Consider the following 24,118-nt stretch of genomic DNA (forward strand, 5'->3'; position numbering starts at 1 on the left):
AACACGATGCAATAATTATCTAAATTCAATTGCGTAGATAAATTAATTACTCATAGACTAACCAACTATAAATTAAACCATTGCAGAAATCACTTAAAATATTCAAAAACCTAGCTAATTTAGTATCAAAGCAACGTACGTAGAAATTAAAAAAATCTGGTGCACGTTGAGGTGTAATGTGGAAAACTTGGCCATATTAGTTAATTAACTTTAGCATTTTATGTTATAATAGATATGACTCTTGGCATTTAGATGTTGTAGCGTTTGGTTTAAAAAGTAAAAAGTTGCAAAATATGAAAAAATAGAATGTGTTTCAATTCCTTATAATCTGGTGACTACAAACTTACATCCCAGAAGTTTTAATAACTTTCAGAAAGAGAAGTTTATATTTTTGCCAGAAAATCTAACTTGCTAATTTTTGGTTTTCTTGATATTTCATGTCAAAAATTTAAAAGACATTCTTGATAAGGTTAATTTATTAGTTTTTCACGACGATCGGAAGCCATATATTTATAATTAATTGTGTAAAATTAGTAATAATATAGAAAATGAAATTTTTAGTTCAGGATTTATCCAAATATGTTAAATCGATTTTAAAAATTCAAAAACTTCGAAAAATATCCATTGGGAATTGTGCTAATTTTTTTTTGTTAAAGATCAGTCGGGATGTTTTTTTGCAATTTTGATGAAACTTTTCATGAGAAGTTCATTGCCTTAACGCAGATCTCACGAAATGCGGTTTAAGTATGAAAAATCGTAAAATTTTGGAAATATCAGAGCTTTATATTTTTTTTCGTCACATTTTTAATTGTTGCTATTCCTCAATTCGTATTGATTAAGTGTATTGTTTACACATGTCGAAAAGTTTATGGAACTTTGCCTAAGGCAAAATGCCACTTACACTTAGATATTTTGTATTATTCTATATAATAAAAATGTAAATAAATAAATAAAATATCTGAACTACGGAATGCAATACCGATAAAAAAATTCAATACAGGTATCTCGATATCTTTTTATTTTAATACCGGTAATACCGGTAAAATATCGGTATTTTTATTATCTTAAATAAATGTAAACAAATAGTAGTTACTTGTACAAATATAAAAAAATATATACACAACTACAGCTCTATACAACTAAACAATGACATTTTTTTTAATAATAATTTTTCAAAATTATATCCAATTATATAATTAACTCATCATTATTATCGAGTATATTGAATACTTTTGACTAAAATCATTAAATCATCAAAAAGATTAAAGACCGTATTATATTATTATAATAAATTGTATTTTCTGTATCCGATGCATTTAAATTTTTAAGTTTAAGTCTATTTTGAGACTTTAAAACAGTAATTTTTATGTACTAATTTAAGATCCGATACTTTATCAACATAAATAATAACATACATTATGCATGTAACAACGTACTACAATATAATTGTTGAGTATTTTTATTTAAAATTCTTAGTAATAAAAAACAAAAATATTCAGTAAATATTATGATTAATATAAATAATTTTTTTACAAAAAAGTTGATTACGCAGTGGTAATCTTTAAATTGTTAATTAATTGTGAGTATTTATGATATAAAATATTTTGGCGCAGATGTCACCTTAAAAAATCGATACATTTTTACATAAGATGAAATAAACATCATTATCTATCAGTCCGGTTCTATTTATTGTAACACGATATGAAGCAATAAATATTCAGCTTAATGACGAGCTGAGATGATATTTTGACATTTGTTTATATACTATAAAACCATCTAAGATATATCTATTTATGCGATTATGGAACTTAAAGATAAATTCGTTCCGAGAACTTTTAACTCGAGTGTAATTGTATCAACTAGCGCTTATGTAAAATACCGAAAAATTTGGGCGGAATACCGGTATTGCATTCCCTAATCCATGGTACGGTGTCAGCAGTTATTACTCGCAGTTATGAAACATGATGCTAACGAAGGAATTAATTCTAAATGAATTAGTGTTTTTAGATAAATTAAATGATTTGGTATTCAATATTTTAATTTCATTTGAGAATTTCCATAAATATGATTATTTTATCTCAGTGTTGCTGTATCCAAATAGTTGGGTTACTAGTAGTATTTGGGATGCCCAACACAAAGATTTTAATGAAAAATCACACATTATTCCAAATTTTTGGTGTTTTTTATTTAAAATTTATTAAATTCAATTTGTTTTATATTAAACAGAAACTATGTTAAATCTAACTTGTTAACATATCAAATATAATAATCGCAATAAATTTTATTAAAATATAAATATACCTTTATGTTTAAATGTTTAAAATGTTGCTAATTTATTGGTTTTGTGATAAGCAGAAATTTGAATCTTAAGTTTAATATGTATTTTCATATCAATAAACTGATTGCAATAAATCATTATAAAACTTTGTCTAAGAGTGATTTATGATTTACCATTTAATAACAAAAATCTGAGTCACAGTGAAGTTTATACTCATACTCATTGAATGGACCGATAATAAATTATTAACAATAAGTATTTAATAAGAGTTATTTTTAATTTAGTGAGCAATAGAAATTCATAGAAAAATATTTTACAATACGATATTTTTAATAATAATATCCATATTGTTATAGCCAATTCGCATTTCTATGCAAATATGTTACTCATAACATATGACTGTGTCTTCTCGGTAGTAATATAATAAATACACTATGAACAAATTCTATATTATTTAGAAAACTAAATAATTTCATTAAATTGTAATTGTAATGAAAAGTATGTGGTTAGGATTTCGAAATGAATCGTATCGTATCTGCGGTTATTAGATGTGAATACATTCCATATAAATGCTTTGAATAATATAACCATGATCTTGATATTGACCAAAAAATAAGAACTGTAAATGCACTCCTTTGTTGTTGATAATAAAGTTCTAAGGTACGAAAACTGTATATATTAGAAGTATACGAATAATTCTATAATTAGAAATAATGATTAAACAACTGAATGCTCATTAATGTGTAGTTTGATTTTACAACTATTTAATAACAAATACAATTGTTTATATAAATTTTAATCAACTACATATTTTTCCTACACAATGACTCTTCCCTATATTTTTAATAATTAGTTTATATATTAATTTTAATTATTTTTTATATAATTATTTTCTAATTATTTCAAGTTTAATAAAGCTTCAACTATAAATCATTTTCCATCAAACAATACTTAATTGTGAATAATGGATTCTATAAACTTGATGAAATTGCTTCATGGACTATAGTAACTAATAAATATTTGTATCTATAAACATTTCTTTAATAAAGATTGATGTTTTGCAAATTACTTTCTGCGGAGATTTATAGCTGATAGATTGTAATTACAAAAGCAATCAACCAAATGCAATTCAATGCTGGTAATATTATGTTTAAATGCCGAGCCTTTTGATATTTAGATAAAAATATATATTTAGAAATATCATTCCATAAATATTATCTAAACTTGAAGAAATATCTATCATTTTGGGTTAAGCAATATTTTGTTCATTTCGAAAATTTTGAATTTTTAACCTTAATTCTAATTTAATCAGAAAATTATTAGTAATTTTTAATTTCAACGAATAACGCTATACGTGCGCAATAAGTAATAGGCAGAGGTTGCAAAATACGTCTTTTTGGAGAAAATTGTGGTTTTCATTCATAAAAATTATTTGTTAGGTTTTTACCAAAATTTCATTCACAATTGTAAGCACACTCATTATTCTGAAAACTTATTTGCAAGTGCCTTCAATTTAATCTTCAAAAATGCGTAGGACGTGTCCGTTAAACGCTTTCTCTCTTAATATGCAAAATATAATTTTTATTGTTTTTTTTTACATTTTGAATCTTGAGTTGCTACATAATGATCGTGGTACTTCATATTTAAATTAAAGTGCATTCAATAATCCGCCCTGAAATTTCGTAATATTTGTTCATGGCGCAACGTTGTGCAATTATCTTGAGAGCCATATTCTTATAAACGATTTAAAAATTAATGAATTTCATAATATTTATTTTTTGGTAAACCTTTAAAATGAGTTTTTTAATTAGCTATTGGGTTTTTATGCGAATAGTAAATTGGATAGATATAAAGAGTTATAGAGGATAATTAAAATTATGGCAACAAAGGCCATTCCGTTTTCAATTTCAGTTTTTCTCACATACTTTTTCTAGCTCTTTTATAAGCTCAAATTTTCTTCATGCAAAGTCATGTTTATTAAAGTTATTCCTATGTCTTAAGAATGCATCATAATAGGTAGTAGGTACCGAAATGCAACTAATTATAATATTTGTGTTTACAAATTGATTGAGATGGACACATGGTTATACATATTATAAAAGATCATTTTAGGTCATCGTCATTAACAAAACAAAGTGATGATAGAAAAACAGATGCTAGCAGATAATCATAGTATTCTCTTAATTCATATTCATAGAATTTAAAATATTATTCATTCAGTCTTAATAATGAATATACAAACCTGATTATATTTATGAAATATCTTTATCTGTTTATATTATGCTTGAGCATCTTAATGAAATGCATTATTAATTATACTTACTGGAGGACCAGTTCAACTAAAAATGTATGAGTTGATAGAAATTGTTTTAATTCCACCTAGATGCAACTTTAACCGACACTCTGGTTTTAATATTTCAATGTTTAAAACATGCATTTATCAATCACTCAATTGTATTTAGACCTGATTTTTGTGACATCCTAGCTAAAGTCAACAAAGAAATATTTGTATTTTGAATTTTTTAAATTTACAATACCAGGAAATTCGCATAGTAAGTGTAAGAACCTCGGTTCCAGAAACCACAAGGTTCGAAGTTTAAAATCCAGGTTCCATGTAACTTTATATCAAGCAGTAGAAATATAAATTTTCGCTTGGATCAAATAATTGTTACTAGTAAAAAGCTAAAATATCATTACTATCAATGCTAACGAGTCAAAAATACTAGTTTGAAGTATGCAAAAAGTACCCTTTAATAGCCATCTGTAGAAAAACTAAATACCTAATGTCTTTATAAAATTACCAGATTGTTAAAAATAAATTAATTAGATTTTTGATGCAGTTTTAGAGGAAAATGAATTGCAATTATATTTGAAATTTTACTATTTTACTGCACATGCAATGCAATTAAATATTCAATGATTTAAATAAACTGTACCTATGTACCATGTTCTCCCTTAGAACTCAAAGAACTACATTTTGTCTAGTAAATTCTAATGATAAATTCTGAATTCTGAATATGCCGCCAGTTCCATTGATCCGCCTATGCATCCACCCACCTCTCCATTGAGCTGGTCAAACCACATGGTTTCTCCTACTCTATACATTTTATTAATAAAAATACACAGTAATGTTTATGGTTTTTATAAAATGCATAATCTAACGAGGAATTGCGTGCCAGTAATACCAGAATTAAAATACAAACTTGTTTATTGAAATGACATCATACTAAAAGTAACAGTATTATTACGATGTTTATGAAATTACACTATGAGTGCGTCATTATGTATTTGATTATTGCTCGTGACCTGGTTGTACCACTTTCATTTTTTTCGTTACGAGGATGGAAATATGTAATTGTATGTCATTTCCAGAGATGAATTGATTCAAGTCTATATAATCTATAAATTATAGATACAATTTTATTAATTTTATCTTTACAATAAAGAGTTTGCAGAATTATAATCTTTTGATTGCAAGGTTTTAGTTTATTTGATATGATAGCTAGGTTGTAGTTTTTCAGCCTGGGGGCACAACGTTTCTGGGGAGCATTTGTTTCTTTTACTTTATAAATAAGCCAAAAACTTTGGAATTATATTAAAAATCAATTATAAAATAATTATTTTTATGTATATATTTTGGTATAATATTCTATATCAATATGTTGAGTAATTATACAAATAAATTAGGGAAAAATTATGGGGCAAAAGGTTGATAATAACTGAGCTAGTTTAAAAAAAAGGTGAGCTTTATTCACATTAGAATTTTATCCAAAATATAACATTAAAAACGTAACAGTTCGTGAAAGTGACATAATAATGTTATGTTTACCGAAGTAACTCATTAAAATGATGTACAAATTTTCAAGCATAAATAAATTAAATAATATATTTTAAACATTTCCAACTGACAATAAATAATTATAAAGATACTTTAAAAAATGTACAATTGACAATGATTTATTACGAAAAGTAAAGATACGTTGACAAATGCAAAGCTAAATTATTTTTTACAGTATACATTATATTAAATACTTATGAACATATAAATAAATAATTATATATGTTTATTGATTTAATTTAATTGAATTTGATTTAATTGAAGTCGATATAGTGCAAAGTTTTGCATGCTCTAATATTTAATAATTACACTTAAAAAAAATTATAAGTATAAACTATACAAAAAATTAGCTACTTAATTATACTGTATACTTTATACATTTAATTTTAACTGTAATTCCACGTCTTTGTTTTTTAGTCCAAACATTGGTTGGATCCTCTTAGTTGAAACATGTGAAAAAACTGAGTCTTCTATTTATATTTTAATAACAGACCAGTTATTGTTATTATTATTGAATTATTAATGAAATATATTAATGTTGAAGTAATTAAATCGATACGTTGTAACGGCAAGACAACTTTGTTTAATGTTAAACCAGGCTTTTATGCATATGCGTTAAATAACACAGGATACGTTATTTGACATTGCGTATGCACGCCTGGAAATGAATGCGTATTGCGGTCTACACAGATTCTCAATAGAAACTGGAAAGCCCATTTTCAAAAATAATTTTTAATTAAATTTCTCGAAAAACATCTGGTTTTAATATTTATTTTAAGTATTTTACTAAATTATAATTTCAAACTAATTCTTAGATTTTTATTGTTATCATTTGTTCCATATATGAAATTATCTAATCGGTTTCATAATTTCCTAAACATATTACCATTATTATCTTATTATCTTTATCCAAAATTTACTCAACTTCTAACATTTTATATTATAACAAATTTCACTTGTTGTATTGTCTAAAACAAACCTTTTGCTTCTAAACTTTATATGATTATGGTAATACATTACTTACATTCCTAATCTTACATTTTTGAATAATTTTCAATAAAAGAACAATAGTAAAGAGTATAATAAAATATCTGAAATCAAATCAAGTATTGTGTTGCCTTGCTTGTGCATATTGTTTCTCTAAATTTTTGAAATTTGTATGCCGTGACTTGAATTCGATTCAAAAAGTGACTCAAAATATATGAAAGTTTATTAAACAAATGTGAGTATAATTCTATTTTTAAAAACTAAATTATTTTGTTATTAATCATAGAAATTTTATTATCTAAACAATTATATATATAACACATACATTTTTTATAAATATGAGCAAGACAGAACCGTTTGAATTGATTGTAAGCGAAAGCTCTATCAAATTATGTTTAAGTTTTTTTAAATTTTTTACTCGTGTTTTTTAGTATGAAATTACCAAGTATTGAACTAAACTTAAATACATTTTATTAAAGGATGGCTTTTCAAAATCGATTTTTGAAAATATTAAATTCATAGTTTAACAGATAGAAAACTCATTATTGTCAATACCGTGGTCTTAGGGTTATTTAGGCATAATAAGAATAAAAATTTATTCCATGCAGTTTGAAAGTTATGAGCTTTTAAGTACAACAAAGAGCTTTATCAATATTTGACCAATTTTCAGGTATTAACAATAATCGATTGACAAAGCTTTGGCTAAAGTTTGACTAGAGCTTTCGTTGTACTTAAAAAGGTGAAAATATTAAGATTATTTTCGAGAAGTTAAAGATGAATTTAAATTATGAATATATTATTATTAGAAAATAATATCATTCCCTCAACTCAAACAAGAAAATTGTTTTAATTTTTTTAAAAAGCATTCTATCGTCATTTTTCTATTTTTTGTAAGCTTATCAATCCATTTATTCAAAATCAATAGTCGCAAATACGTTGTCTTTTATTTTTAAACAGATTGGACGATTAAGTTCGCAGAAACTGTAGTATATTAAAACTATCAAATTCCAACCCCTAAATGTGAGATATTTCTACAATTCTAATAATGACTTCATATGCCACAACCAGTATTAACAATAATCGATTGACAAAGCTTTGGCCAAAGTTTGACTTGAGCTTTTGTTGTACTTAAAAGCTCATAACTTTCAAACTGCATGAAACATTTTTTTAATTTTTTTTATGATACTTGATAATGATTACAGGCCCGTTTGTTTTTGACGTTGAGTTCTAAAACATACTGTACATATATATAGTCTTTTGCTTTAATTATAATAATATTCCAAATCTGGTTCTTTTTTAAAATTCAATATTTTATTAATTTCAATATTTTATAATACTATATGTTTATCTGTTCTCTAACCTCGATAATATTTTGTATGTATGTAATTGTAAAATTCTCTATTTCTTTAATTTTTCTGTTTAATATTCCATGCTGAACATCAGCAAATTTTTGGTCTTATTTGAAAATGCCTAAACCGAATGCCAAACCAGATATTGGACGTCTAAGTCTGATTGACATTAATCTTCAGAAATATTCTCTCTCATTTGGTCTTTTGTCGAAAAATCGAGATACATAATTTCTTTTGGTAAAAATGTTGAGTATTCTAGGAACCTTCATCACAATTCGTATGTGTAAATGCATTGGTTGCGTGTAACCCACACATAGCCAAAAAACTTTACTCATATGTACTATACTATAATTCACTACTGAAGACTACGCGCGAACGCAGGAACTAGTTAGTCGCTTCAAAGTCTCCGAAGGGAGCACACGCGTTCAATTTTTCCGGCAAAACGTGTGGTCAAATTTGCGAATATAATGTAATTGCAAAAAAAAAATTGAAAATAGCGATATTTATTTAAACTAGGCTAGTAGAACTAAAATTAGTGAAAGTAAAATTTTAATGTAATCAAGTGGCTTATTAATTTAAATACTTAAACTTATTTACTTATTGTGTTCAAAATTCTTGTGTTCATCAGCTTTGCTTAATTGTTATGCTCGAAATGGTATTTTATATTCCAACAAATTTTCTTAATCTTATTTTTTGTATAATTTAATTTTATTTGCAAAGTATCAATAATCCGAATTAAATAATTTTATTATTCTTATTTTTTTAAAATTTTTATTTTATTAATTCTTTTTATTATTTTAAATTTTATTAATTTGCGCTAAATAAAAATGTCTTTTGCCTTTAATTTTAATTTTAAAATCAGTATTATTTGTAAATTTATTTATTATTAAGTTTTCTAAATGTTTAAATGCTTAATTTCGGCTAAATTTTATATAAATAATGCATCAACTACTAATTTGAGAAATTTATACAACATTCGAAATGTTTTTTCTTATATAGATATTTATTCTACTTGTCCAAAAATATATCAATGATTCTACTAATATTGGAAAGAGAAATTCATTTTTTAGTTTGGTATATGTAGATGTGAATAGTTTTAAAATTTAATTTTTAACCATTTTTATAAACATATAAATAATGTTTTCTTATTCGCGATAAGCCAAAATTTATTGCACTCAAAATAATTGAAATAATCGATTTAATCTGCTCAGAGATTGCCAAATAAATATTATACAAAATGCAAAACAACTTGACACTATATTGACGTAGTCTTTTTTGTTTTAATTTTGTATATTAAATTTGAATATTAAATTCGTATTTTAAATTAGTATTTTAAATATTTATTTTAAATTTGTTCAGATCGCAGTGTTAACAAATGTGTGTGTTAAACGTGATGAAATTAATAAAAACGTTGACTGAAATGTGCGAAAATTCGCCAATTATGTGAAATGTGTCATAAAAACCGACTTACAAATATTGATCTGCACACAAATAGTATTAAAAAGTTCTAGTGATCTTAGTCAATAGTTTTTAACATAGGATATAAAACAATCAACATGTCTGGCGGATATATAAATCAAGGTATGAAAGTAATTTATTGTTGTTAATAACATAGCTTTAGATATGCTTATTAATTAAACATTGCATGTAATCGAGCGAATTTATACCAGGTTTACTTTATCATAAATAATTCTCATATAATATGAATTATTTTAAAGCAAACAGAAGTTTGTTGTAATTTTTTTCAGAGAAAAACATGTGATTGATTTTAGGATTTTATTGGAATATATCAACAAAATAATTCTAACATATAATTCAATGCGATGTTATCAATGGCTATATATCAATAATGAATTTAACATTCTTCAAAATATGTGAATAAAAAGTTGATTTCAAAATAAAACTTTTTCTTTCATATGGATCATTTCCTTATCCCATGCTTTTTTGCATCAATATGGCTCGACTTTTTAATTTTATCAATGATTTTTCAATAAAGTTTATAAAGTATATAAAATAAAATCAGTTAACATAATTTTGAAATTGCTAAATTTAAAAGATCTATAGTGTATAGTATATATTATTTAGAACTTTTTGTTTCATATGGATCTTTACGTTAATTCCATTCTTTTTTGCATCAATATTGCTCTACTTTCTATTTTTATCAATGATTTTGCAGAAATTAAGTTAATGTTGAAATATGAAAAAAATTGTTATACTATTTACTACAACTTTTGAATGTTTATTGCAATTGAATTTTGTGCTTCAATCATAACAGAGATAATGAATTTTTGTTATAAGTTTTTTTATTTCTTTATGTAATAGCGTTTTTAATTTACTTAATTGTGAAATATGTTCATCTTAAATCATACTATTTATACTTTTTTCAAATTATGCTATAATATATAATTTTAAATTAATCTTGTTCAATATAATAATCTTGTTTAATGTAATTTTTCTGCCTTTATAATTTTAACAATTCCAACGAATTTAAACTGATTGAGCCTTATTATTTCATATTATGTGCTTTTATTCAAATGTTTATTATGTTTGAATAACGTTTTTTGTAAGAAGCCTGTTTTCTTCAATTTTAACATTGGTAAAATTGTTAGTTTTAAAAGTTGCTTATTATTTATGCTTAAAATTCAATCTAATTTTTTTAAAACTCAATGTTCATCAAAACATATTAACTTTATTTGAATAATCAATATTTGATAGGTTTTTATTTGAAAAATATCAAACAGGTAAATATGAATACTTACAATTAGGTACTTTTTTTATAAAACTGGTTTATATAGAGACTCTATATTATAGAGAGTAATCCCATGTCGAATATTCTTTTTTTTTCGGAATTATTATAATAAATGATAAAATTAACGAGCGTTTTGTAATAACAGTAATTAAATTTGATTTACTTACGTGTTGTTTTTGTTTTTGTTTTATATTTATTATGCCAATGTTCGTCGGTATATTATTTTAAAAACTTATATAATAAATAAAGTTTTCAATTATAATATTCGTACTTTTAAATAAGTATTCCTTTCATATGAAATTGCATAAAAAATAAAAATTCTAATATCACAAATTTTATTTTTTTTAATTTCCCCAAAATTATAGATTTCATTACCCCAAAAAGAGGTAATTTTAGCATGGTGCATCAAATGCATCTTGATTTCATATATTTTGATTTTAACAAAATATTTAATACAATAGTCAGACGAAAAGTATTTCTTCCACAAATTCATTTAATACTTTAAATTAAAAAAAAAAAATACATATATGCTCAGATTTTGATACTTAATGATATATGCATTTTGATATGGGATATTTATTTCTTTAACAACTTGACACCTGTCATTGAGACGAAATTCAACTAATTAACTGCTTATCTTTTTCATTTCTTTCATTTGCATTTTTTTCAGTATATTTTTTAGCGCTATTTTTTTTCAAGTCATTTCTATTCTAAGTTATATCTCATTTAAAATGTAATACTCCATCTATATTTATACGACATATTATTTATATGCTAATTTTGTGATTACGAATTCTAAAAATATATTAAAATTTTTATGGTTCTCAATGGTTTGTAGTTTACGATATCGTAAGTAATTAAATTAGTTTGGCATTGGAACTTGATTTAAAACTAATTGATAGGAAGCAGACTTTGCTTGCTGAAATTTCATTGCCCTTTTGTTTGGTTCTGTAATGTAAATATTTTAAATTCATTATATTCGCTTGGTAAAATACTTTTCTTATCATTACAAGCATCCGAAGAAGCACAAGGTGAGTTGGATTTATAATTTATTGTTGCGGAACGAATGTGACAAATGAAATGGAAAAAATGTTAAAAATTATAAATGAGCTATGTGTATTTTAGTTGAATATTGAATAGATGTATCCAAAAGTATTTTCACTGACTCTAGAATTACATTTAATTTACATGTCTCTCCAGATTTTTAGTATAAAATGAACAATTCTATTCTGAAAAAGTCAGGACATTTATTTCTGATTTATTACTCAAAATATTCTGATGGGGAACCATACTTTGGACATAACTTTTCACTATGATTACTATATATTTCCCTGTAATTTCTTTATAATTGATAATACAGCAAATTTAAATTAGGCACCGCGTTATTCTGAATGAAATCAAAATAAGTTTGTATTTGTCTTAACTTTATTACATGATTTTTTTGTTCTTTTTTAGTTTTTTATGAGAACTTTTTGAATTTTATAAACAAAAATCCTTTTGTCCCCTAAAAATTTTGAAAACCTTGTATGGATTTTTGACCGACTATTAGTTCTAGACTTACAATTTATAAAATATTATTCAATAATTTAAAAGTTTTGGTTCAGAAGAAGCATTACATTTTGCTGGCCGACAGAAAAAGTGATAAAAATGTACAAATAAACGATTATACTCCAAATATAATTAATAATATAATTTCTATATCATTAATAAAAATCGTATAAATTATATAATAAATAAATTTAATACGTAAAGTAAATATGATCTGTTACATTTTTCATATTCATGAAATGATTGGTATTTGGTTATTATGTATTGAGAAAAGTATTGTGGTAACATTATATTGTAAATTGTATTTAAATTAACAACATTCTTATCTTGTAAACAACACTTCTTCATGTAATTATTTATAAAATGACATAAGCCTGATTATAGATTATTAATAGCTTGAATAAATAAATAAATACATAATAAATTTAAAACCATGCAGAGATTACATTTTTAATAAATGTAACAATACTTTGATCTTAAACACGCAAATAGGAAAAGTAGGAAAAATAGAAAAAATATAAACAGCCCCAAAAAATGTTATTACATATTTTTCTAATACGTAGTGGTAATATATAATATGATATATTTTATATTATTATATATTTACATAGCAAAATTGGTTATTTTGGTAGTATACCAAAAATATTCCAATTTCAAACTTGAAATCTGTTTTATATCTTGCAACAATTTTGTCTATAATTTAATTCCAATCCTCAATTCGAAGTCCTTTACTATATTTAGAATTGTTGTGAAATACATCAGCGCCCGCAAAGAAATAAGTTTGCTATGAAATATGTATTTAATTAATTTTCAAAACAAATAACGCTTCGTACGTGCTTCAGCTGAAATACTTAAAATAATTTTATTTCTATACTCATTTGTTCCAAACATATACGAGAGTTTCATGCACGAGAAAAAGTCAAACAACATATGCTCCACACCTGTCGTTTCGTATATTTTGCAATTCTTATATTCCTAATTATTTTAGGTTTCATGCTTATGTTTGGCGATAATTATATTTACTCAGACTAAAAACATGTGATCCACATAAAAAACAAAGTCATTGCAATCGTGATAAAAAATCATTCAAGAGTCAAGTTCTAGGTCATTCTAATAAAAGTTATCGATTTTTTGTTTACTTGCTTGAGTCTCGTACGTTGCACTGTTGCAAATAATTTTTTATAGAAACATTTATTTATGTAACTCTTTACAAAATTATCTCGAGTAGAGTATTGCATACATATTTTTTACATGATAAAGTTTATTTTTATTTCAACATAAATTTAACTATATTTCAACATTAGTTCTTAGTTTTTCTTTGACGATTTTGTTTCATTTTAAACAATTTCCCACAAAATGAAAACTGGATATATGAAGCGTTTATTGATTTTTTAGGTAAAAATTCATATAAAAACAAAGTTGTCATTTGTTTCAAAAAATATAATCTACAAAAGCTTATTACACACATATATAAATGTGTGTATCAGTTTTCAAGCAAAAATCTAATTTCACACTTTGATAAAAACTATTTTACTTTTTATGTCATCATGCTTATTTATATTCGCACACACAGAATATATATTTTAAATAAAGTAAATATTACACTCGCATACCTTATTTAAAATAATCATTTTATACTGAATTTTTTCTTCAAATGCAAATAACGTTTTACTTGAGATTTTAGGATTAAGATATCGTTAATATTATTAAAAATAATTAGTTCAATTATTGATGAGTGTCAATTTATATTAGACTTTTTATCTTGTCGTTTATAATTAAAACGCAGAGGTTGGCTAAGATTTATTTATATAAATTATAATTAAACAATTCTTGGTAATCTTTGTGAATATAAATAAATATAGATAAAATTATTTGTCTCATAAATATTTAGAAATAATGCAAACATTTGATAAAATGCACTTTATTCAAATACTCACACACACACACACACATATATATATATATATATATATATATATATATATATATGCACATTTATAAATTAGACATTGTAAGCCCTTTAGATTCGGTTGGCTGTTTAATGAATCTTAATGGCTAACTAATTAAGCTACGGAATAAATCATAAATAACGGTTTAATTTCTATAAATTATAATTTTACAGTTACAGTTACCAAACAAAATTTTGAATTGTTTAAATACAAAAAGATTTGATAAATTTAACTTGAACGTTTTAATCTTTTTTATATTTAACTTGAACGTTTTCTATTAAAAGCATACTATATGCTCTATACTCTGTTGGTTCTTTAGTAATTCGTGTAAAAGTATGAACACAAATACTATAAATATAATTTATATTATTATTATAGTAATTAAACAATAAAATCAGAAGTATAAATCTAAAAGTACATTAACTATTAAAGTATATTTAATCAAAAATGAATTTGCTAATTTTAATTCATTTTTGTTACTTCTTATCAATATTCAGCACTCTTTTACTTTATTCACTAAACTGGCATATGTCAAGGAACAGTTCAACAATTAATGGTAATATACAAGTTGTCTAGTAGTATTTTTCAGTTACTGAACACATCTAATTTATATACAAAATAACAATTATTATTTTATGGCTTTGTTATTGTTGCCGCATAGGCCAATGCAATGAATAATTAAAATAATAAACGCTATTTTCTGATAAATTTAACAAATAGTTTAAAATATTTTATTTAAAAAAAGTCTTATGCTTAATAGAATTTTATGTAATAGGCAAAATAAAATATTTGAATAAAAGAGTATACTGATTTGATAGAGTAGGTGCATTTTTAATAAATGTTGTAGAACACGTTAAATTATTTCATCCAAATATTTAAATAAATTAAAGAACTAAGAACTTTACCTGATAAACCAACTCATATTGCAAAGTATCCAAATTGAAGAAAAATATTTAAACATTTTTGAAACCATAGGAATGCAAACAAAAATTATACTTATTGTTAAAATCTCTATAATATATCTGATAATTTGATGTGCATATGTCTAATGATCATTTTTAACCGCCAGATCGCATTTTTATTTACTCTTTTTACTAGATCTCCGAAACCGCTAGACCTGCCTTCATGAAAATGATCAGTTCTTTATCTTGTTAATACAAGTAAAATGTTTTTGGCACTTTTTGTCCCACATCTTCGGAACGACTAGACCCGCCTTCGCCTAAAACTAATCAGCACGTCTCCTTATCAATACGAATCGAATGTTTTTTGAATTATTCAAATCGCTTTATCCGTGTTTCCGAAATCGTCGACTAAAATTTGTATTTGAACACACATACACACACGCACACACATACACACGCACACATACATCCATTTTTTCTAAGGTATGCCAAAATATTCAGAAACCTCTGAAACGTAAAGATATATAAAAAATTTCATTTTTCGATTTTTCAATTTCGATTTTTTTTGCGATTACTATAACTTGCCCTACGGAAAAAATTGTATAGAGAGCCTGTGCTTTTTGTAAATTAAAGCAGCTGAATAAAAAAATGAATATGATGATATTTAAGAAACACGAGAAACTAGGTTGAAATACAAATCTAACAAATACTGTTGAAAAGTTGGATGGAATCAAATGGTTCGATCATGGGATGGGATGCCTAGGATAAATTATGTTAATGAATACAACTATGATATATTTGCTTTATCTACAACTAATAGTAGGAAGTTTATAGAAGTTTTCCGATTCTTCTGATGTTATTCATTATATAACTGTTATGTAGGTTGCAATATAACTTCGGTCTTGAGCTCACGCACTTTTGTTCAAGGCGCAATGTAACTGTTCGTTACGCGTTAATGAGATATTGTACATCAACAGCAGACAGTAATAAAATCCGTTTACGGAGTTAATAGGTCAATCCGCCGGCGCTTTTGTACCGTTGCACTTTTAATAACAATCCTTATCAAAACTCATTATCATTAACTTTAACTGCAACATTTTTGCTATTAGGCAATTTGCTTGATGACATCGAACATGCTTTTTTCAGTGTTATAATAATTTATTTGAATATCAATGATGTTCAGTGATAGAGAATGGATCAAAACATACTAGTGATTTATGAGTTCAAATTTGCGATAACGTTGGCGCCTGCTGGCAAAAATTATACTGCAGATTCCTGGTTCGAACTAATTTATGTGGCATATGAGTAACTATTCAATGTTATATAAATATAACAAGATTTTGTGTAGAAAAGTTTTTGACGCGTAGAATTTGCAGTTGTTTTTGTGTTTTATATACATAGTTGTTTTCCCATTTACATATAAGTCAGAAATAAGAAATTAAGTTTTTATTTTACAATGATTATTAATGCCTAGATTCAAAACATAAGACTTGCACATATACTTAGATAATTATTGTTAAGCATTTCACTTGCTAGACGAATTAATGCACTAGGTCATGTCATTTCTGGACTATTACGGATTTGCATTGAATTTTTGCTTACTTTTTTGTAAATTTTCATTATTTTTGTAATCTTTAATTATAGCTACTCTGAAATTGTCTTCGTTAATATATTCCCATTTTTACTGTATTTAAAGTTAATTTAAACTCAATTTTACTTTTGATTACATTACACGTAATCAATTTTAATAACCACATTCTGATTAAATTGAAGCATTAAATTTATTTGATTACAGGTTTTATTACTTATGCATTTCATGCTTTAATAATTGAAAACCTTGATATAAATAAATCGCTTAACTTGATATAAATATTTTTTTAAGATCTACTATAAAACATGACTCTGGGAACCTTTATATTGAACAAATTTATTATGTATTTATATTTTTAATCGATGAACTTTACGTACAATTAAGGCAAATGTATTCAAGGCTTCACAATGTTTATCATACGTAATAAAACAATTCAGCCATAAAAATTTACATAACGCGCGTAATGAAATGAGGTCTACTCGGCGCCTTAATGGAAGAAATTAATTAAACTCTTCATGATTTTCATTTTATATACAAAAACTCTTTTAATGTTATAATAATATATAATATTTTTTTCATTATGAGTGCTTGTTAATTTTTAAAAAAATCTTCAATAAGCTTGAATAACTATTCTTCGTACCTTTCCTACAATGGAAAAAGTACGCTGTTTAACCTTCTGAACTCACTTATTCACATGCTTATACTACATATTATTTTTTTCATATTTGCGATTAATTTTAAAATTGCTTCAGTTATTAATTTTTTATTGCAAACAATGAAAGATAATGATCACTACCATTTCAATCTAATTTAAACTAATTTAATCAGGATTCTTCTGATTATTGCAAAATCATATGATTTTTAAGAATGAAAAAAAAAATAATTTCAGAATCTAAGCAGAATGAAAAATGCAAAATCTAATATAATAATAAATCTGAATAAAGTTTTGTATACCTCAGATTTTACATTATCAGCGTTACAAATGTTAGACTTGTATAAATATTGTACATTTCGATCCAGCAAATGAAATAATGTTTTTCATTTTTCCGTTTGTTTTATATTTCACACCATATTTTTCAAATGTGATAAAGTATGTTAGTATACCACGTATGACTCATTTCAATTTCAGTTCGATTACATAATACATATCAAGAATATAAAGAAAGCTCTAAACATCACGTAGAGATCGTAAATTTAGTTGGATATTTACAATTGGTACATTGGATCTATATCTATTTGAAGAATTCAGAATAATGGAACAAGTTTGATGCCAGGAAAAATTAAACTTACATTAGGAATCATGGACTTTCATTTCCAGGTCTTTTATTTGTCTTTTCCATGAAGTACTACAGAATATTGGCATTTTCCTAGCTTAAATGTCGAAGACTAGTAGTTGAAATATTTTTAACAGAACCATTTCTAAGAATTGATTTGCCGATTTAAATTAAAATTCTGGTCAAACGTCGTTGAAACCGTATTTGCTTTAAAAATTTACGCACAGTTCAAATAGTTTTTCTGTAACTTTCTGAAGTCACAGTATTATTTCACATAGCTTGCTCATGACATAACTGTATGGTAAATATGCCAAAAAACTTTTCATACGATGGATAAATTAATGATATAAAATGATGGAATATAATAATAGAAAAGGAATTCATTGAATTATAAAGCGATTTATAATATATACGTTTTATTCGGGCGCCTAGGGTTATCAAATATCAATAATTATTGCTAGTATAAATGCACAATTTAATTGCAGAAGATCTTGCATAATTTTAAATGTTAACAAGATTTGCATGAATGATATGAATGGATTATGACGCTTAAGTTTTGTACAGAATTTTTGATATAAAATGTAAGAAACTGAAATATTTATATAAGGGGTCGGCGTTTTTAGATAAAATATATCAAAATTAAATAGTATTAGTTATTTTATTGTCGCTATGAAGTTAGTTTGTTATTTATTTTATTGTTTAGTTTTTAAACGATTTCCAATTAAAGAAAAATCAAAAAGCGTATTGTTCTTTCAGACAATTATATCGCGCTCTGTGAAATTTATTTGTATCTTTAAATTAATCAGTAATATTAGGTTCTCTTTAAATTAAATGCTTCAGTTTCTAAATAAATTCTTAGGCTGACTAATAGCGAAATTGGTTTCGCAAATAGCCCTATTTTATAGCCATTAGCAAGTGTCATCTAACCTGTGCCAAGAAATTACCTATTCATTATTCTTAAATATCCAAAGAAATTAGAACATTACTTAAGGTGTATAAGTTAATTCACCGGATCTAAATCCGAAGTCTATTTTGTATCGATTAATCGCCAATTTCCGAAATAGATACAGCTAATGTAATAGAATCTTCCGTATTTTATCACCTATATGACTCATTATTGTTTTCCTATACTGCCAATATATGCTAACTGGTTTATTTTCGTAATTGGCACATGTCCCATAATACTTTGTATACAAACTCTAGGAATTAGAATGGCTAACATTATATATGTTTTTGATTTTATTACTAACGAGATCCTATTTTACTAGGTCAACGGATCACGAGGAACGTGACGAAAAGATCTCATGTTTGGGATAAAAAAAATTATTTTAAATTTAGGCATTTAATCCTTCGGTATTGTAATTGATATATGTTTATAATATAAGTTACACATCAACATTTTTGATTTTTTGAGCTATATTCATTTCCCAACATTTCTGCAATGTTATAAATCATTGTATTTATCTTATAAATTATTTTGTTGTAGTCTTTGCTAATTATAATTTACTTTTTGTATAATAATATGGATCAGATAAAAAACCATAAGGATTAAAAAGTTTATACATTTTTATGTATTGATTTTATGCAATTTTTCAAAAAAAGCTATATTTTTTTATAACTCTATAAAAGCTGAGCTGAACACAAACATATTCAGTTATTCGTATTTTCACTATAATTTTGGTATTGAAACATCGACAGCCATAAGTTTTTCGCAGAACTATTCCGATGTGCTCTCAAAGATAATAATTATAATTATTCATATTATTATACGTTCGATAAAGAGAGCATAATTTACTGCGTCCTAAGAGACATAAATATATAAAAGGGACATTCATGATGGATATATCGTCACAGGCGATTAACGTAATACGTGATAAAATCTAACAGCCTAAGGCTCTAAGTTGAATGTCAGTTGAGTTATTTTAACTAGATTCTATTCTGCTCTTCTCTCCAAGCTATTTATGCCGATTAACTTCTAAATGGTGCGTTTAGCAGAATGGCATAAAACTTGAGATTGTAAAGACAGACACTCCAACGGATTCCATAGAAATTTATGTCTCGTATTAGTATTCATATACAAATCTTTCTTCGCGAAAAGATTTTCCATAAATCTTCTTTGTCCGAAGAAACATCTATTAACTACCTTGAGTTAAAAGAGAGGAGTAGTTACATAAATCTCTACTGGAATGTATGGGTATATGCCATTTTCCCATATACAATAATAGGTCAAAATATATTTCCCTATTATATTAACGTCATTAATTTTTTATAGAGATACTTTTTGAAAAAAATTAACGAGAGTTAGCTTAATGCTACTTTACTCATGTGTGTGTTTGTAATTCTTGTTCAGGCACATTAAACTAATTTATTTACCATATATTCATATTAATCATGTTGTTATCTGCATCGTTGTTCATAATATTATTTTTTAAATTTTAGGAGGAGAACTCCGTTCGAACGGAAGATCTCCACATAAATACGTCATACAGCAGCCTTCATATAGTGGAAAACAACCCTTTCTCATACCACGGGGGCGAGCGTATTTCCTAATTGCTCTAGCCATGGCAGCTTTGGTAGCTGCTTTTCTATTAGCCTGGTTCTTATCACCTGGTAAGTGACCATATTTTAAAAAAATTAAAAAAAAAATTCATCACTAATCATATAGTATGAAATCTAAAATTCTATTCTTAAATTTAAATACACATACACAATGTGTAAGAATACTTTTATATAAACTATGTATGTATATATTGTTATAAATAAATTCTATTTTTGCACATGTACTTTATGTGATCGAAGATCGAAATGCCTTACAAGCAGGAATCATTTAACTAATTTATACTACAAATCAAAAACAATCACTACTATTTACAGGCTTCTGATTAGACATGAATGTTAAGAATCGATTGAGTACTCCAATTATGTCTTACAAATTTTCACATATTTTTCTGATAGATTTAAAGGTTTAAAATCAATTCTTGCAATTTTATCGTTGATTTAGTGAATTTGAGGATATTGAACATATTGCACTTAACAAATATAATATCTAATAATTAAAATAATTTCACTGCGAATCCTCTATTATTTTTTATTTTTTTTATAAAATATTTTTTCTTTGATTAACCAATTACTGAAAATTGTGAAAGATAAATTTTAACTTGTTATATTGTTCTTAGGACCTACTACTCATTAAAAAATCATGGTTATAACATATCATATGAGTTAACTGCAATATTTCACGTATAGCTATAGATTTTTTCTAGAAAACAAATTCATCCAAAGTTTATACGATATTTGACAGCTATTTCAATTTATTACGTGAAATGCCTAACAACGAGTCAATAATTTCCAGAGCCTGGTTAAAATATTTAGTGGGCAAAAATATATATTATATATAATTCTACTTTAAATTGATTTCAAATTTGATTTTAATTTATGATTCTAGTATGTTTATTTGTAAATTGCAATTTGTGGACAAACTACTCAAATTAAAAAATTGTGGTATTTTGTGTTATCAAATCACTCTTGCTAACAATGTGGATCTGATCCGTCGAGGAGTTATCTGCGTTTGCAATAAAATCACAATCACTCATGTTCCGTTCAGGTTCTTCACACAAACAATATCTTTTAGCTATATTTCTCTCTATACATTGATCAGTTATTTCAGCTGCACGAATTTTAAGTTAGACATTTGTTAATTTATCATTATTGATGGTGAGTGTGATCATTCTTCATTTGTTTTAGGTTATGGTAATGCCACTAGTCTATGTCCCATCGATCAAAGAAACGCAGCCAAACTCGGATCTGATGGTCCTTTGGAGGAATTGATGTACCACGATGATAAAACAGTTCATGATCCCAATGCTGGTACAGGAACAGAAAAGGAACCTTATCGACCTAGCAGATACAAGTAAGTTCAAAACTACTAAATTTAACTAAAATTCACTATTTTATTTGCATATATTTATTTTGATATAGAAAAATAATTGCTTTTAAGTTCTGTGTGCACTTCACTGAATGAAATCTTGGAATGGAAATATTATATTAATAGTGTTGTTCAAAGTCGTTGTAGAATATGCAAAAAATAAACCAGAAGAATTACAATTAGTACAATATAATATATATCTGAAGTATGAGGTATATATTACATTAAAACATTTGAGTCCGGTGAATTCTAAAATAAAATGAAATCTTAGCCATTTCTATTAATTTTATAAAATAAACTTTAGATAGAATGTCACTCCTGCGGAAATCCCCGCCGTAGCCAATGGGTTAAAATTTTCCTTATTTGTTTATAGAAATTTTGAATTCTTCTTATTTATTCTTATTTTTGTATGTATATAAAAATTTGTCACTTTCGTATTGGAACTTATTTTAGAGGTATTATATAAGGGCATCACCATCGTTGCTAATATCTCATGTCCACATGAAATATCTAAATAAATCTAAATATTCATTATCAAATATATTGAGAATGGACAAAAATTCCATGAGGTAAAATTAAATAAAGTGTTTCAAAACAAAGAATTAAATGTGCCAATGCATTTACTAAAATAATCATTTGTATAACGTTTTTTTAAGTTGCATAAATATTCATGATAATTTATTGTAGGTGTTAGTTTCGAAAAAAGTTTATGTATTAAGTGATAATTTTTTTCTCTAATTTTTAACTCAGAACTGATATAATAACCGAGTGTCAGATAACTTTGTCATGTTTGTGATTTGGGCTATGTTTGCTTTCCTCAAAGGCGCCGTCAAGTGCAAACGCAAATATGTTTTGAAATTGGTAGACAAACATTATTGATTAGTTTTTTTCACATCCTGTTGATTGGTTGTGTAAACTTTGAAACTGAGAACAGGTCACTCGAAAATTTCCTTCTGAAATTGTATTAGCACTGCTGATTCATAGAGTTAATTTATGTTTGCTTATGATATATAATTCCTGTATGAACATTTGATGTTGATGTCTATAATAAATAATTGTGTGTTGCCATAAATTAAAAACATATTGAAAAGTAGAATATTAGTAACAAAACTTCTTAAGTGCTGATATTTTTAGATAAATTATTATTTCATGTTTTTTGAATATATAGCATACAGCCAGAACATGTTTTTTTATTAACTACTGCATAACTTTCAGGATTTTCTTATCTCCAAATATATCATCTTCCCAAACGTATGGTGAAGTTTACATCGACTTCGAATGCTTTGAGAATGATGCTGAAATTATCATAGATATTGGTGGTGACATGTTGATCCAGGCTGAGAAATGACTTTACACGATGTTAGTGATACCCAGGAACAAAGTATCAATATTAAAAAACATGATTACTTGCCGGACTTTGCAACCAGAACAAGGTAAATGTTGATATTTATTTTAATATCAATTTTAGTGCTGAACAAATCACGTCATTCGCAATTCAAGCGTGTCTAAAATAAATTCAAATTTACGTATACTCCTTGGTAATAAAATTTCAAGAGCTAATAGAAATTGGGAATCTCTCCAAAATTCTCCACTACTTAATAAGGATTCAGCTAAATTGCATTATTCAATAAAATGTAAAATTGAAATTTAAGACAAACTTATCATACTTTTGAATGATTTTTTAAATTTCTAATATCTAATATGACCACACTTTTTCTTTTCATTCTA

At 25.6% G+C, this 24,118-nt stretch overlaps 1 protein-coding gene across 1 annotated transcript in view; it reads left to right on the plus strand.

Moving 5' to 3' along the window:
- LOC113386038 overlaps positions 1–23,738 on the plus strand; it is a 55,602-nt gene extending 31,864 nt beyond the window's left edge. Inside the window, exons 2-5 of the mRNA XM_026623848.1 lie at positions 9,812–10,033; positions 20,905–21,075; positions 22,210–22,375; positions 23,606–23,738. Of these exons, the coding sequence (XP_026479633.1) occupies positions 10,009–10,033; positions 20,905–21,075; positions 22,210–22,375; positions 23,606–23,738 (495 nt within the window). The 5' untranslated portion in view covers positions 9,812–10,008. The remainder of the gene's footprint in view (positions 1–9,811; positions 10,034–20,904; positions 21,076–22,209; positions 22,376–23,605) is intronic.
- Positions 23,739–24,118: the final 380 nt, after the last annotated feature.

The sequence above is a fragment of the Ctenocephalides felis genome, unplaced genomic scaffold (assembly GCF_003426905.1).
Source record: "Ctenocephalides felis isolate EL2017-DRISC unplaced genomic scaffold, ASM342690v1 CF-g0.4_SCAFFOLD_03571, whole genome shotgun sequence".
NCBI classification, from domain to species: Eukaryota; Metazoa; Arthropoda; class Insecta; order Siphonaptera; family Pulicidae; genus Ctenocephalides; species Ctenocephalides felis.